A 15,977-nucleotide genomic window follows, 5' to 3' on the forward strand; every position below is an offset into this window, starting at 1 on the left:
TTTCTCAGGTGATTCCCGTGTGCAGCCATGTATCACTGAGCCTGGCCTTTGCCTTGTAGCAGGTGGATTGAACTCACTTAAAATAAAACTCTAAGAGCTGTCCTTTACTATTTAGGTTACCTTTCATCTAAACCTTTGCCATGTTGAAAACTCTGCACAATATTTTGGAAACCCCATCTCCTTTAATCCAGCTGATTAAATATTCAAGTAGTTTTCTGAAGCCCCAGCAGCTTTTCATTTTCTCAGTCCAGCGGCTCCCTCTGCTGGCCTTTCTTAGGTAAAGCTCCTTGCTCTGCAGAATGTCACTACAGGTTTGGCTGCTCTGGGAAACACAGTCCCAAATCAGCATTTTAAAGCACTTTCCTAATCCCACATCCAGCCTGTATGCCATGGACAGTACCAACAGTCTAGCCCCTTATCTAGTGGCCCTTCAGCTTAAGCCTTAGGGAATGATGGAAGAGAGGATTTAGACACACACACCACATGCACGCATATATTTTGCTTATCTTACTACTAGAAAGTATTTTGATATCTGCCATTGATTTTGCTGATTCTATGGGATAGAAAATGGGGAAGGAAAGCTTTCTTCCATACCTGCTCTACCCACTCTTATTTAGTCACACCCTTTTCCTCATCAACTCACTTCTCCCTACCTACCCTAAGTAGGATGAATAAAAGCAAAGGCAGATGTAAATACATGACCTTATCTTATCGCCCAAACTGTTTGTTGTAGTATTACATCAGAATTTTACTGCACATGACCCTGTGTCTATGGAGGCAGGATTTGATTCTTATTGTATTTGAATGTAAAAGGTGGTGCCGTTCAATCCTTAGCTCTGATTAAACATCATAAGGCTGTCTGTCCCATTTTATACAGCTCTTGTCATTAAGATATCCTTTTTTGTTGCATACTAATGTCTCACCCATTGCCCTTGTTTCCTGTTTGACCCAGCACAGCTCAAGTCAGGCCCCTATGGACACTACAGTCGTTGGTTTATTCCAGGCGTTGTCCCAATCTCATTGAGCGTCCACACTTTCAGTCCACCTCATGGGACATGGGTCCACTGTGACCCTTCTGGGTACATCCCATGAAAGACTGCCTGTTTATTTTTGTCCCCCTTTACAGGCAGCACCTGGTATATGATATGACTCAGTGAGTAAATCTGTATTAGTTGCTTATTGCTGCATAACCATATTGCTACAAACTCAATGACAACGCATGTTTATCAGCTCACAATTCCTGGGGATCAGGAGCCCAGGCCCGCTGAACTGGTTGACCTGCCTTAGGGTCCTACAGGGCTGCAGTCAAGGTGTCAACTGGGCCTGCAGTCCTATGTGAGGGTCAGCTGGGGAGGGATCACTTCCAGGCTCCTGGGGTTGGTGGCAGCATTCACTTTCTCGCTGGCTGTTGGCTGAGACCACCTTCATTCCCTTATCTGTGTTCTAACTACATAACAGCTCGCTTCCTCGAAGCCAGCAAGGGAGAGTCTCCTAGCAAAATGGGAGTGAGCGTCTTACACAATATAATCACGCAAGTGACAGCTTGTCATTTTGCCATATTGTGTTGATTGGGAGCAAGTCCCCAGTCTCATCCACACTCAGGAGGAAGTGCATGAACATGAGGAGGCGGGCCAGCTTAAAGTCAGTCCTCCTCAACCTCCTTTGATCTCCACTGGGTGGTCTCATAGAATCTGTACTCAGCTAAAAGCCATGAGTCTTTTTTTTACACAAATTGTTGCCAGCCAAGTCTTCCCATCTTGAATCATTAATTAATAGAACCTAAGTGCTGGACTTTGTTTATTGGCATTAGGTTTTTCTGTGTTATGTTCAGGAAATTGTTCCAACCTGATTAAATATTTTTTAATCCTAACTCAGCCATCAGAATATTATACGTCTCTTCTATTTTGTGTCATTGGAGAATACAAGGCATTTTCTTATGTCTTCCTTTAAGTCGTTGAAGATATATACACACACACACACACACACACACACACACACAACGTGTGTGTGTGTGTGTGTGTGTGTGTGTGGCTGGAGGAAGAGAGAGAATGAAAAAGCCTAGTTTCTCATATCCAAAACCTGCCTCTAGAATTGGTCAGTTGGATGTGAATCATTTAATATCATCTGAGCCTCATTTCTCCATTTGGTCTGGGAACGCACCAGACAGCTCTGAAGGGCGTAGTCTTTCTTGTCAAACCAGCCTGGTTTTGGATTCCAGCTCCACTTGATAATTCTGTTTCTAGATCAAGAGCACGCATGCAGGATGAGTTAGGGAGTTCTGCTTTCTCTCTGGCCACTTTTGAACTTTATACTATCCATTCCAGAGCGGAGTGTGTGATGGCCCACATTTCATTAAGGACTTCTCACCAAGGAACCAGAAAAATTCTGGTTCTGTGAAGCCATCATTATCTTAGAGATGTATGTGTGGACTCTCAGAGATTCTGTTGAAAAGTTATAGAAGTTATTCGGATGTTCTCCATTTCCTTAGATTCATGACTAAGTCGGTTTAGAACAGGGGTGAGCAAACTTTTTGACTCGAGGGCCACAATGGGTTCTTAAACTGGACCGGAGGGCCGTAACAAAAGCATGGAAGGAGTGTTTGTGTGAACTAATATAAATTCAAAGTAAACATCATTACATAAAAGGGTACGGTCTTTTTTAAATTTTTTTTTTTTTTTTTTTTTAGTTTTATTCATTTCAAACGGGCCGGATCTGGCCTGCGGGCCGTAGTTAGCCCACGGCTGGTTTAGAATCATCAGCACTGCCCCTCTCATAAAACACAGAACTAGAGAGGGCATAGGCATGTTCCCTGTCACTTCATCAGGGCGTCCCATGTGAGCCAGTTGTATCTGTGTCTGCTGGGTCAGAATCCCTCTGTCAGAGACTCCCTGACCCTGATCCGGGAAGAACCATAAGCATTCCTTGTTCTGCTTAAACCATGGGTGTTCGTAGGGGAAAGCCCAGGGACTCACTTTTAGCAGCCTCAGGGCAAAGGCTAGGAAATGTGAAAATGAGTGAAACGATGGGTAATTTAGAAGAGAAGTCAATGTTTCTGACCAACAGGAGTTCTTGAACTCTGAGCGCTAGAACTTTAGAATTTGTAAATGCTTTAGCAGAAAGCCTCGTTTCCTTTTTCTTGTTTTCCTCTGCCCCTCAGAGAGGCTGTCATGATGGGTGAGGTTTAAACCCATTCCTGTCAGCGCACAGACAGGCCTGGAAGAGTAAATTCCAGGGCATTCGATCCTCGTTGATCAGGGCCAGGCAGTGTAAACCTTTACTGATAAGGTGAGAGCACCCCTTGTTTTTCTAGCAGATACTGAAAGTCCCGGAATTCGCAGTCTTCTGGAAACTGTATCCATGTGACTATAGGGAAGACCATTCTGCGGCTGTGGTTTGGCATTTGCTTTCTCCTACCATGTATGCTGAAGAGTTCCAAATGTTTTTCTGGACTTTTTCCCTCTGCTATGATCCATGTCTATGTTTCTGACTGCCCTCTACACATCCCCTATCTTGATGGGTAGGCATTTCTAACGTGTAACAGGCCCAGAACTTAACTCATTGCCCTCAGCCCCCAAACTTGCCTTATCGCCTGTATTCTTTATTTCAGCTAATAACTTCTTGTTCCCCATTGAATGGCTCCTAAACTGAAAGCAGTACATTTTACATCATGACTCACAGTGCATGCGTGCGCGCACGCACACACACACACACACACACACACACACACAAAACCAGAACTGAGATTTCATAAAACATTATGTGTTTTTACCATGTATGTTGCCCTCTGATATTTTCTATGTAATTTTCTCTTTTGAAACATGCTGATGTCCATACTCTTAAATGAAAATTTACAATCCACCAATGAGTCATCTGCAGTGGGAAAACCTGAAACAGATAAAATTTAGTTCCCTTGGATTTGGTTCTGGCCCTAGCCTCCCTGGCATCCTTCACACTGTTATTGGACACATCATTCATTCATTCAGTCTGGCAGTTGATATTTACTGAGTGTATGGGACACGGTAGGCACTATGGATCCAAAGACAAACACTATGGTCTCCACTCTGCAGTCCAGAATCCAATGAGAAGACAGATAGTTAATCTAACTATTATGAGGCAGTAGGTATGTCTTACAGAAGTCTGCAAAACGCCCTCAGAGATCACAAAGATCACCCCATGCAACTTGGACCAGAGAATCCAGACATCTTTCAGGAAAAGATGAAGCATGAGCTGAAGCTAGAATTGGAGATAGGAGTTAACCTGACCAATTAGGGGCGGGACATTCCAGAAGAATGTACTTTCTCCAAATACCCATGTTGTTCCAGGGCCTGAGCAACATGGGTATTGAGAGAAAGTATTTTGACATAATCTTTTCTTTTTAACCAGAATACTTTCCTGCATTCCCTCCCTTTCTTTACTTGGCCAACTGTCCGTCAGTGTTCCTTCTCCCACTAACCGATCCTCTCCAGTGTAGCTTTTCTCCCCACCTTCAGGTAGACCCACGCAGTCCCCTCTTTGGGCTCTCACCTCCCTTTCCCTCTCAGAGAGCACTTTTGCTGAAGGTAGGTCATTGGTGCCTTTGTTCATCTGCCTCACCAGAGTAGGAGCACCTGAAGGCGGAGCCCAGTCTCATCCCTCTGTCTTCTGTGACAAACAGTAAATACTAGTCCAGTGAAGAGATGAACTAGTAAAGGAGAAGAGAGATGTGCAAGCTACAGCACAGGGGTGGGGTGAAGCTGCTTAAATGAATATGTACAAGAGTTTTTAGCATATCAAAGTATGTTGTTTTAAGATTAAAATGGGCCGGAGATGCTTATTTACAGATGTGGTAACCATGTTTTAAGTGTTGATGGCACGCAGGCTACAATTTTCGTATGTGCACTGTTTTATTTGTAAAAGACTATTTTTGGCTTTTAGAGAATACCAGTTTTTCTTTCTAACTTAAAAGTATCTTGGTGGTAGAATTTCTTAGTTGATTAATATAAATGAAATTCTGATACCAGAGACAACACACACCCACTTTTCCTATTGCACAAGTACTCTATCATCTCTAACCATATATTTCAGCCAAATTGTCTCCTAAAAAGGCTTTTATAAAAGCAAAATTGACATTTTTTAATTGATTTTTTTTTTTAGAGAGAGGAAGGATAGAAAAATATAAACATTGATTGGCTGCCTCCTGCACCCCCTACTGAGGTTCCAGCCACCAACCTGGGCATGTGCTCTGACTGGTCTGTGACCTCCTGGTTCATGGCTCAACACTCAACCACTGAGCCACACTGGCAGGGCCCGAAATTGATGTTTAATACTTCATTTCCTTTGGCCACTAGCTGCCAAGTTTGTATTTCCTGTGCCCATTGTCCCAGGAGTTGTAGGCAGGAGACGAATTGGAGACCTGGAATCTCAAAGTCCTCTTGTTTTGCCAGTTTCTAGCTTTATCTCTTGCCATTTTTAACCTCTTTGACTCTTTGTGCTGGTTCATGATAGTTGTGGTTAGGGCATGTGGCATTGATTCCTGTGGAAAAAAAGTAGGCGGACTAGGTTCTCCCACATGGCCAGCACCTCCCTCACTTGACCCCGTGTCCTGAATACTGTCTAATAGGGACATAGTGCTTGCTGCCGGCCAGGTTCTGTTCTCACCACGGATGAGGGAGGTGCTCTTACCACCTCCAGTTTACAAATGAGGAGGTTGATGCTCGGTGAGGTGATTTCTTGCCCAAGGTCCTATAACTAGTAAGTAAGTAGAGGTGCAGAGGGTCTGTCTCCAGGGTCTGAGCTCTCAACCCTTCAACTCCACTCTTCTCAGTCGGTGACTTACCATGACCATGGAGTGTAATAGTCATAGATGGTGGAGTTGGAAATTCAAATGAAGTGTAAAAATGCAGGCCCAGTTATATGGGAGCTGGAATTGCCCTTTAATTCCTTTAACCAGATCAAACGTTGTGGTGATAGAAAAGCACACAGGGAAAGAAGGTAGAAGTGCAGGTAAGGAAAGGAAAAAGTCCAGGGAGAACAGTATTTTGGGACGAGGAATCTATGAATCACATAATTAAAGATGTTAACTGTAATGAGCATATGGCCAGTAGAGAAGCGAGCCTCCCAGGCTGTCCACCCTGCTTCTTTGAAACTGCAATGCTCAGACAGAGGATGTGGGATGAGAAATGACAGATTCTTAGAACTGTTTAATGACTAGACATCTGATACCGGAGTGAAGGACAAAAGCTCATGCAAGAATCATGAGGGACTCGGGCATACTTTATTCAGTTCCATGAAGATGATAGCTTATCGTTTGAGTTCTAAACCTACTTATTAAGTTTGGAGTTGATAAAATGCAGCCGATTTCACTTGTCTTACCTCATTCAGCTGCATATGTTAAAGCACAGACACTCATCTTGGGTGGCTCTTTAGCTGGGTTTGGGTTTTACTGAAATAAAATTCCTGGCACACGATAATGGAAAAGAAAAAAAAATCCAGAGTTTCATCATATGCAGTGTACTGGAGAATTTTGAGTGCTTTGGAAATAATAAGTCTGTTTCCACAATTTCCTGCTCTCCACTAGGTTCTTGGAACGCCAAATGAGGACACTTGGCCTGGAGTTCACTCTTTACCACATTTTAAGCCAGGTATGTTGCATTCATCTCAAATGACTAAATGCTTCCTATATGTAAAAGGTGAAGATATAAATGTTCCCCCTCAAACTCATATATTACCTTGAAAATTTCTTGTTACTTTCGTCATTGTGCATTCTACATATAAATGGAGTTGTCTTTTATTTTCACATTTTATTTTTCTTGTAAAGATAGAATAAATGATATCCCTCAGAAGAGATTTTCATCATGAGGGTTGTAATTCATTCGACTTGACAGGCTAATCTTGAAGTAAGCATTCATTTCATTATCAGCTAGATTAGCATCTATGTCTATAAAACAAAATTTAAATCGGGGTACGACAATCTGTGTGACTTCTTGTAATAATACTAGGAAAAGTATTAATTATAAAAAGGAAAACATCACATTTTGATTTCTCTTTTAAAAACTAGCAACTTATGGTCAGTGAGTTTGAGTTTAAACAGATGAAATGTTCTGAATGTCCTATTGTACAGCATTCAGTCTTTTTAAATGTAAAATATTTAAACACCTAAATGGGAAAATCTGAGGGAAAAATGCAGTACTTGTAAAAAAGTACTGTCAGGTTTCTGCTCACCAGGAGGTGGCAGTCAAGAAACTTTCAACTTTAATGATTATATTAAACAGAAGAAGAATCTCAAACTTGGTCTGTTTAACTTTTATAGGAGGGATGAAAGGTTTGCAATTGGAAATTTAATAAAAATCAGTGAAATGAATTATTGTAAAATGATTCTCTTGTTGGTTGTTGGGTTTTTATTTCTTAGTTACAAAACATGTATTATAAAATGCAGACCCACCATAAAATTACTGAAAGGGATTTTATGGAAGATCTAATAGTTCATTATTTTATGAGGGAAAAGAACTATGAATAATTTCTGTAATTGGGGCCAAGTATATTCTTTTTCTCCACTTCCCCTCTTTTGGGGGACCATCAAGAATAAATTATGACTGAATTTGGAAACTATTTTTATTCTTAATATTGTTCTTCTGAAAGTATAGAGTGTGTACTGAGAATTCTTTTATCTTCTTCAGTGCCCAAGGACTCTCTGTACTTTTCCTGAAAATTTTACTAACTTCTGTGTTCTAAAAGACTATAGCAACTTAACAATTTAGATGGATTTTTATCTCTTCTTTTTCTCAACTGAGCAAGAATCATCCTCCAACTGCTCCAGTTGTCCCTAGTGAGTCTAAATGAGAACACAGCCCTTTGTAAATGTTCCAAATTTGTGCTCTTAAAGAAGGTTAGTATCTAGCTTATAAAGTCTGAAGAAATAAGACAAAGGAGCCTGTGAAAAAAATTAAATGAATAAAGATGGGTGCAGAAAGAAACAATAAAGATCGGTAGTCATTTGGCCTGCCAAGTTTCTGCACTAGAAAACATGAAGGAATTTGTTGATTCTGGTGTAAATAGAATTTATCTTCCTCAACAACCTACAAAAGCATTTATCAAATGTGTCCTGGAAAGTAATATGATGTAGTAGAAAATAAGCTAACAGATTGAGAACTGCATGAGATCAGAGACTGCACATAATACCTATTTTGATGTTCAACAAATGTTTGTTTCCCTGAATTATATTGAATTAGAGGCCCAGGACACGAAATTCGTGCATGGGTAAGGTCCCTAGGCCTGGACAACGATCAGGGCTGATCAGGGCCTTCTGGCTGCCCGCCAAGGCCTTCCTTCATTCCATCCACCACCTGGTGGTCAGCGCATGTCATAGCGAGCAATCGAACTCACAGTCGAACTCCCGAGGGGACACTTTGCATATTAGCCTTTTATATATACAGAGGAGTAAAACACATTACTTATGTGACTGTTTTGATATATAAATTAGGACATTATTAATATGATGTACAGGTGTCACTACAGATATATGGAACATAATAGGTCAGGGGAATCCAGAAGAATAACATGTGCAGATGGTGTAAGGCATGGGAGCTGATAAACAAGAAAGATGTTATGGGCCAAGCTGGAGGCTTGAGAATGAGAGAAGATGTGGGAAATGCTTCCTGAGTGGCTTGAGAGGAGTTAAGGGAAGACAATATATTAGATTGAGGCAAAGGAAGGCAATCTATGAGTCCTTTCATGCAGCGCAGTAACCAGACCATCAGGGGTCCTCGTCTCCCCCAGTCTGGACCTCCTATTCCAGGGAAGAAGATGCACATTCCAGGAGGATAAAGGGATCAGTGGTAGTTCCATCAACCCTTCACCTCCTTATTCTGTCCCACAGCGTGCCCTGGAAAGTCTGAGGGAAAACAAAACATCTGAGCCATGAGGACATACTTTGTTTTGTTTTGTTTAATAGACTTTAATTTTTTTAGAGAATTTTTGGTTCATAGCAAAATTAAGTGGAAGGTACAGAAATTTCCCATATATGCCTTTCCCCATATATGCACAGACAACCTCACCATATCCACACCCCCACCAGAGTGGTACATTTGTTACACTGATGGACCTTTCTTGACATGTCAATATTACCCAAAGTCCATAGTTTTCACTAGGATTCATTCTAGGTGTTGTATAGCCTATGGATTTGTACGTATGTATAATGACATGTATCCACCATCATACTATCACACAGAGTAGTTTCCCTGCTCTAAAAATCCTCTGTGCTCTGCCTTTTTATTTCTCATCCCCCCCACCCCCTGGCAACCACTGATCTTTTCACTGTCTCCACAGTTTTGCCTTTTTAAGAATGTCATACAATTGGACTTATACAGGATGTTGCCTTTTCAGACTGGCTTCTTCCACTTAGTAATATGCATTTCCGTTTCCTTGATGTCTCCTCATGGCTTGATAGCTGATTTGTTTTAGAGCTGAATATTCCGTTGTCTGGATGCTTATTCACTCACTCACCTACTGAAGGACATCCTGATTGTTCCAAGGTTGGACGGTTATGAATCAAACTGCAGATTGTTAGGTGGATAGAAGTTTTCCGTTCCTTTGAGTAAATACCAAGGAGTGTAATTGGTAGGTCGGACATGTTTTGCTTAGTTTTTAAATAGGTCCTAAATTTAAGCAACTCAAGATATCAAACAATACTGAGAGAAGCAAAGCCTCCCATCTGCCACTTCCCCAGCATCACTGCCCCACCACAGGCTCCATTTTACTAGTTTCTTATGTTCCTTTTCTTTATGTAAATGAAATAAGTTATAAAAGCATATTTTTATGGTTCGGATATTAAACACAGTTTTGGCCTTGCTTTTCTCACTAATGCGTCCTAGGGCTTCCCATGCCAAGGAGGCCTGTGAGCTTCCCTCTTCTCTTACAGCTGCACTGTTTCCCATGGCCTGGATTTAACCTGTTCCCCACGTATGGACATTTAGGCTGTTTCTAGTGTTTGGCTATTATAAATATTAAAAACCTGTAGATAGGCACACACAATACACATTGCATGTATGCAAGTATATCTGAGCGATAAGTTACCGGATGTAAGGTTAAAGAATCAATAAGTACTTAAGGCTATAATTTTGAACTCTTATGTCGGGCTGTTGTCCAAAGGGATGGTACGAGCTGTCTCTGTGACCAGCAATAGTACTGGGTGGTGAAGAGTACTTGGAGGAAAATAGAGCAAGAAATGGGCTCAGGCAGTGCCAGGAAAGGAGGTGATTTACAGTTTTAAATGGTAAATATAATCAAGGAAGGCCACACTGAAAAGATGACATTTGACTGAAGGACATGAAAGAGCCATCAAGAGATGGAGGAAGGAACTAGGAGAAGCTCCAGGGCGGTCTAGTCCTGCTCTCTCCTTTGTGAGGTGAGGGCCTGAGGTCAGGATGTTGCAGGATGCCCTGCGTTAGTGGAGCAGTGGAGTGGCCCAGCTCTCCCTGGGTTTCTGTTCAGTCCTCCCTTTTCCAGTGCACATCGCGGAAGGTCCTGCTGCTGGATCTGAATTGTGATTTCTCCCTGACCTTCTTCTACTGAACATTATTTTTTGACTCAACCTCTTTTTTGTTGTTGTTGTTTGCAAAGAACTTTACATTTTATTTTTCAATTCCAGTTTACATTTAATATTATTTTGTACAATCATATACTTTACAAAGTGGCCCCTGATATTCCCACTACCCACCTGGTACCATACACGATGCCATACAATATTATTGACTATGTTCCCTATGTTCTTTATGGACAATGAGTTTATAAAGGACATTTCAGAGAAGTAGAGAAGATCTGATCTCTGTATTTAGTAAAATACATCAAATCACAAATATCACTTGGCATTAAATAGTTTGTTCCCGAAATAACATGTAGATTCTATGTCTGATACTTTCAATCACTTTTTAAATGCTTCCAACAAAACAGGCATTTAACAGCTATTGAATGACAAATTATTATCCAGGAGTTTAAAAAGAAAGGCACTGTAAAATTCAGGGGTGAGGGTGGAGGGTGACGTAGGAAATGTTCCCAGACAAGAAGCAATTAAAAGCATGTAATGGCAAGTCCTGGCTTGGGAGAAGTTACTCTCACACCAGTTGGCAGTAATATCATAGGGACAGCTTTCCCCCCATAGGTCCTTCTATGGCCGAGGACTTGACATGAAATGTCATAGATACAGCCAATGCTATAACATGAAAATAAGAAATAGCCAAAAATCTTGATAATCACTCAAAAATGTAAAATACAGCAATCCTCCTTGTCCACAGTGTTTTCTGCATTTCAGTTACCTGTGGCCAACTGAGGTTTGAAAATATTAAATGGGAAATTCCAGAAATAAACAATTTATAAGTTTTAAATTGCATGCCGTTCAGAGTAGCATGATTAATTCTTGGTGTGCCTCTTGGTCCTTCTCTGTCCTGCCTGGGACATGAATCATCCCTTTGTCTCATGTATTCACAATGTATACTCCCCCTGCCCAGTAGTCACTTAGTAGTTTATCATTTACTAGACTGTCCTGTAATGTAGTGCTTATGTACAAATAACTCTTAATTTACTTACTAATCACCCCCAAGGTTAAGAATAGTGATGCTGGCAATTTAGATATGCCAAAGTCAGTACCATTAATATCTCATCATTTACACAAAATATCAGTGGGCAAAGAAGTGTACTCCACTCACGAAGGTGGGAATAGAGAAGAGAGGAAATATTTTCTGAATAACTAATATCCCCCACTAGGTCTTCTAACTTAGGACACTTGTTGTCTACTCCTGGCTAAAATACATGAATCAAATTAATTTCTGTTTAAAATAATGTTGATTTTAAAATCCCTTTAAGCCATTTTCTTAGGGCTTTATGACTATGGAGTAATAACACGCTAATAGGTGAGAGAAAAAAATCTTGGTTTTCATTACTTAAGATGCAAGTAATAATTTAAACACCCCCTCCCCCAATATTCAAGTCAGATAATAGGGTGATAAACTGATTATGAATAATTAGCTCGCCGAAACTGGTTTGGCTCAGTGGATAGAGCGTCGGCCTGCAGACTGAAAGGTCACAGGTTCGAATCCTGTCAAGGGCATGTACCTGGGTTGTGGGCACATCCCCAATGGGGGTTGTGCAGGAGGCGGCTGATCGATGTCTCTCTCTCTCATCGATGTTTCTGACTCTCTATCTCTCTCCCTTCCTCTCTGTAGAAAATCAATAAAATATATTTAAAAATAATAATAAATTTCTCAATTGTAAAATCTGATGAAATTTTCTTTCCTTACATATGGTCCAGCACTCTCAAAATACCAGTGTAGCTAATAAACAATAATGTTTGTAATCGAGATTCTTTTAAAAAGACATAAGTATGTGTGTACAGAGATGCTTTCGCCTCTAGCAGCAGTTCTCAACCTATGGGTCGTAACCCCTGAAAATACATCCTGCATATCAGATATTTACATTATGATTCATAACAGTAGCAAAATTACAGTTAGGAAGTAGCAACGAAAATAATTTTATCGTTGGGGGCCACCACCACATGAGGAACTGTATTAAAGGGTCGTGGCATTAGGAAGGTTGAGAACCACTGGCAGAGCCACCTTTGTAAACCCAATTAATAATCTCTTGACTGTAAAGGACAATTGGTACTTTCTCAGATGCCAGCCCTTGCTCTCCACTAGGGCGTTGAAATCACCGAATTACATACAAGGAGTTAGAAGAGCAATGACGTGTCTGTGAGTTTTATGCATTTCTTTAACTGTTGCCTCAAGATGGATATTTAGGGTAGCTTAGCATTTATCCTCTCTAGAGTAGTACTGCTTTTATAGACCACATGTCTGCCTTGTCCATGTATAACATAACTGTGCCAGATGCTCAGCTTTTCACGCATATTAATAACAGTTGTGGCAGTAATAATAGCTAACAAGGATTGAATGTTTATTATGTGTCAGACACTCTTAATAGCTCTGGAGTTGTATTTTCTCAGTGAACATGCATGGCTAACTATTTAAAGTAAGGACTGCTATGAGCCCTGTGTGTAATATAGGAAAACTGAGGCACTGAAATATTTTTTTGAAGTAATATGTCTAAAGTCACTAGAATTAGAAGACATTTGTGGGGGATGTCCTGTGTACACAAGACAGGTTTGGTCTCCTAGACTTGAAAGCATAAGACACGTGAAGCCTGTGGAAAGAGCATTAGGAGTAAGGAGAGTATTATTTGTGTGCTTACGTTTTTAAAAATAGGCTTCATTTCTTAGAGAAGTTTGAGGTTCACAGCAAAACTGAGCAGAAGGTATAGACCTTTCCCATATGCCCCTGGTCCTCACACATGCACAGCCTCCCCCATTACCAACATTCCCCTCCAGAGTGGTTCATTTGTTATAACCGATGAGCCAACATTGACACATCATTATAACCCAGAGTCCATAGTTTGCATTAGGGTTGCATACTTGGTATTGTACATTCAGTGGGTTTGGTCAAATGTGTAATGACATGCATCCATCATTACAGTGTTACACAGAGTAATGTCACTGCCCTAAGAAAATCCCCTGTGTTCTACCTGTTCATCCCGCCCTCTCCCTTAGCCCCTAGCAACCACTGATCTTTTTACTGTCCCCATAGTTTTGCCTTTTCCAGAATCTCATATAGTTGCAAGTGAGATTTTTATTGCTGGTTAAAGGACCTTTGATTTGTTTGTGCTGCTTATGTATCCCAGCTCTTCGGTAGCAGTAGACTGGGAGAGAGACTGGTGCGGCCCCTGCCACCAGCCTGCTTCAGGGCCTCAGGCAACTCTGCCTTTTCTTGTTTCTTTTTTCTTGGTTTCAGAGAGGAAGGGAGAGGGAGAAAGAGATAGAAACATCAATGATGAGAGACAGTCATTGGTTGGCTGCCTCCTGCCTGCCACCTACTGTGGAATGAGCCCACAAGCCACACATGTGCCCTGACCAGGAATTGCACCTTGATCTCCTGGTTCATAGATCAACGCTCAACCACTAGGTCACACTGGCTGGGCCAACTCCACCTTTCTAACCGCAGTTCACTTTCTTGTCACATGAAATGGCTAGACTACCTGATTGCTCAGGTCCGGTCTAGCTCCCACTTCCCTGGGAAGGCTCTGAGTGCTGCCTTCCTGATCTCTTTCCCCCTTTGCTGAGTTGAATGGAGGGGTGGGTGGGGACACACAGAGAGTGAGACACAAAGTCTCCTTTCTTTTCTGGGAGCTATAAAGAATCATTCTGATTTGTGAATGGTACAATTTAGACTTTAATAAATGCCTAACTGATTAAACTTGACCTCTCTAGAGAAAATGTCTTATGGAAAGAGAAGTGTCCCCTGACGTTTAGGTTGAGAAAGGTGTGGATAGTTAGAAGACTTCACCTGGGAATATACACTCCCAAACCCACATATGTATGTACATTAGAAAAACCGAATGCTGTCCGAAGTTAGAGTGTAATGAATATAACAGAATATTTGTTTATGAAAGTTGCTCAAAGGTTACTCATTTTAACATGCACACCATTGGGAATTGGAGGATGGTTTGCTGCAGCCAGGGCTGGGCAGGATGCTGTAGTTTCCTGGTTTCAGGGCTGAAGATGACTGTTAGCATCTGGGGAAGCCACTCTGGTGCCAGCTACAGGGCAATGCAATTCTGGTCAGTGTTAACATGTCACATCAGAGCTTCTCACTGGTAACACTAGAGCTGTCATATCGCAAGCATAAATTTTGGGGGTTTTAAAGCTGTGAATTGCAACTGTGCAATTTCTAAATTGCCCTGTTTGGTTCTCTGTGCTTTTGGGGGGCTGAGATATCTAAAATCCCCATATTTTGGAACAAGCTTAGCCTTCTATTTGGGGTAAACCTTCTTCTACTGTACATGAATTCTGCTCTACTTCTGTTCTAAGCACTATAGATGGTTTCAATTCAGCTATTATAAATCTTGATCAGAATATAAACTGAAATGTTTACTGCTAACCTGCTTTTACTATAATAAATATATAAAGGCCAAATCTTGTGAACACTTGTAAATATAGTTTTCTCCTATTGATATTCCCTTAGTATTGGCTCCCGTGACATAGGCTACTCATGACTTTATGTTTTGTGCACTGTTCTATTTACAGTGCCTAGAACAGTGCCTGACAAGCAGCAGGCACATGATAAATATTTGCAGAATGAGTAAGAGAATGAATGAATACTCATGCCTTCTATCTTGAAGAACCTAGATATATTATTTGTTGCATAAACAAGTAACTAGGGTGACTGTCTGAAATGTCACCAGTGATTCATGACTATGTTCATTGTTCACCCTTATAAAGGACTGGAGCCCTTTTCTTCTATGGAAGTAATCTTGAGAAAGACTTCAGGTTCCACACTTCAGCCAGGTAATAGGATGCCCACAGCTCTGCTTCCATCCTTACTACTTGTACAAGCTCAGAAAGAAAAAGTAAATGCATTTTTAAAATATATTTTTATTGATTTCAGAGAGGAAAGGAGAGGAAGAGAAAGATAGAAACATCGATGATGAGAGAGAACCATTGATTGGTTGCCTCCTGCATGCACCCTACTTGGGATCAAGCCCACAACCCAGGCATATGCCCTTGACTGGAATCGAACCTGGGACCCTTCAGTCCACAGGCCAACGCTCTATCCACTGAGCCAAACCCAGCTAAGGCAATGCATTTTTTTTTCAATGCAAAAGAATCTGAAGGAATTTAATTGTGAATAGTTGAATATATGGTTTAGAGCAGTGATTTTCAACCTTTTCATCTCATGGCACACATAAACCAATTACTAAAATTCTGGGGCACACCAAATATATATATATTTGCCAATCTGACAAAAATAGACATGATTTTTGATTCATTCACACCATATGGCTATTGTTGTGCTGACTGTTGTCATTTTTTTATTTGACAGTCTAAGGGAAAAGAGGTCAGTGCCCTTGACTAAATAGGCAGATAGTGCATGTTTTAAAAATCCTTGCAGCACACCAGT

General features: G+C 41.0%; 1 protein-coding gene across 4 annotated transcripts in view; it reads left to right on the forward strand.

Moving 5' to 3' along the window:
- The window catches only part of CDK14 (cyclin-dependent kinase 14), a 506,888-nt gene that overhangs the window by 368,399 nt on the left and 122,512 nt on the right, over positions 1-15,977 (forward strand). For all 4 annotated transcript variants that reach the window (XM_006779192.1, XM_015558314.1, XM_006779193.2 and 1 more), the window contains one exon: positions 6,557-6,620. In XM_006779192.1, coding sequence (XP_006779255.1) covers positions 6,557-6,620 — 64 coding nt within the window. The remainder of the gene's footprint in view (positions 1-6,556; positions 6,621-15,977) is intronic.

Source organism: Myotis davidii, unplaced genomic scaffold, assembly GCF_000327345.1.
Source record: "Myotis davidii unplaced genomic scaffold, ASM32734v1 scaffold187, whole genome shotgun sequence".
NCBI classification, from domain to species: domain Eukaryota; kingdom Metazoa; phylum Chordata; class Mammalia; order Chiroptera; family Vespertilionidae; genus Myotis; species Myotis davidii.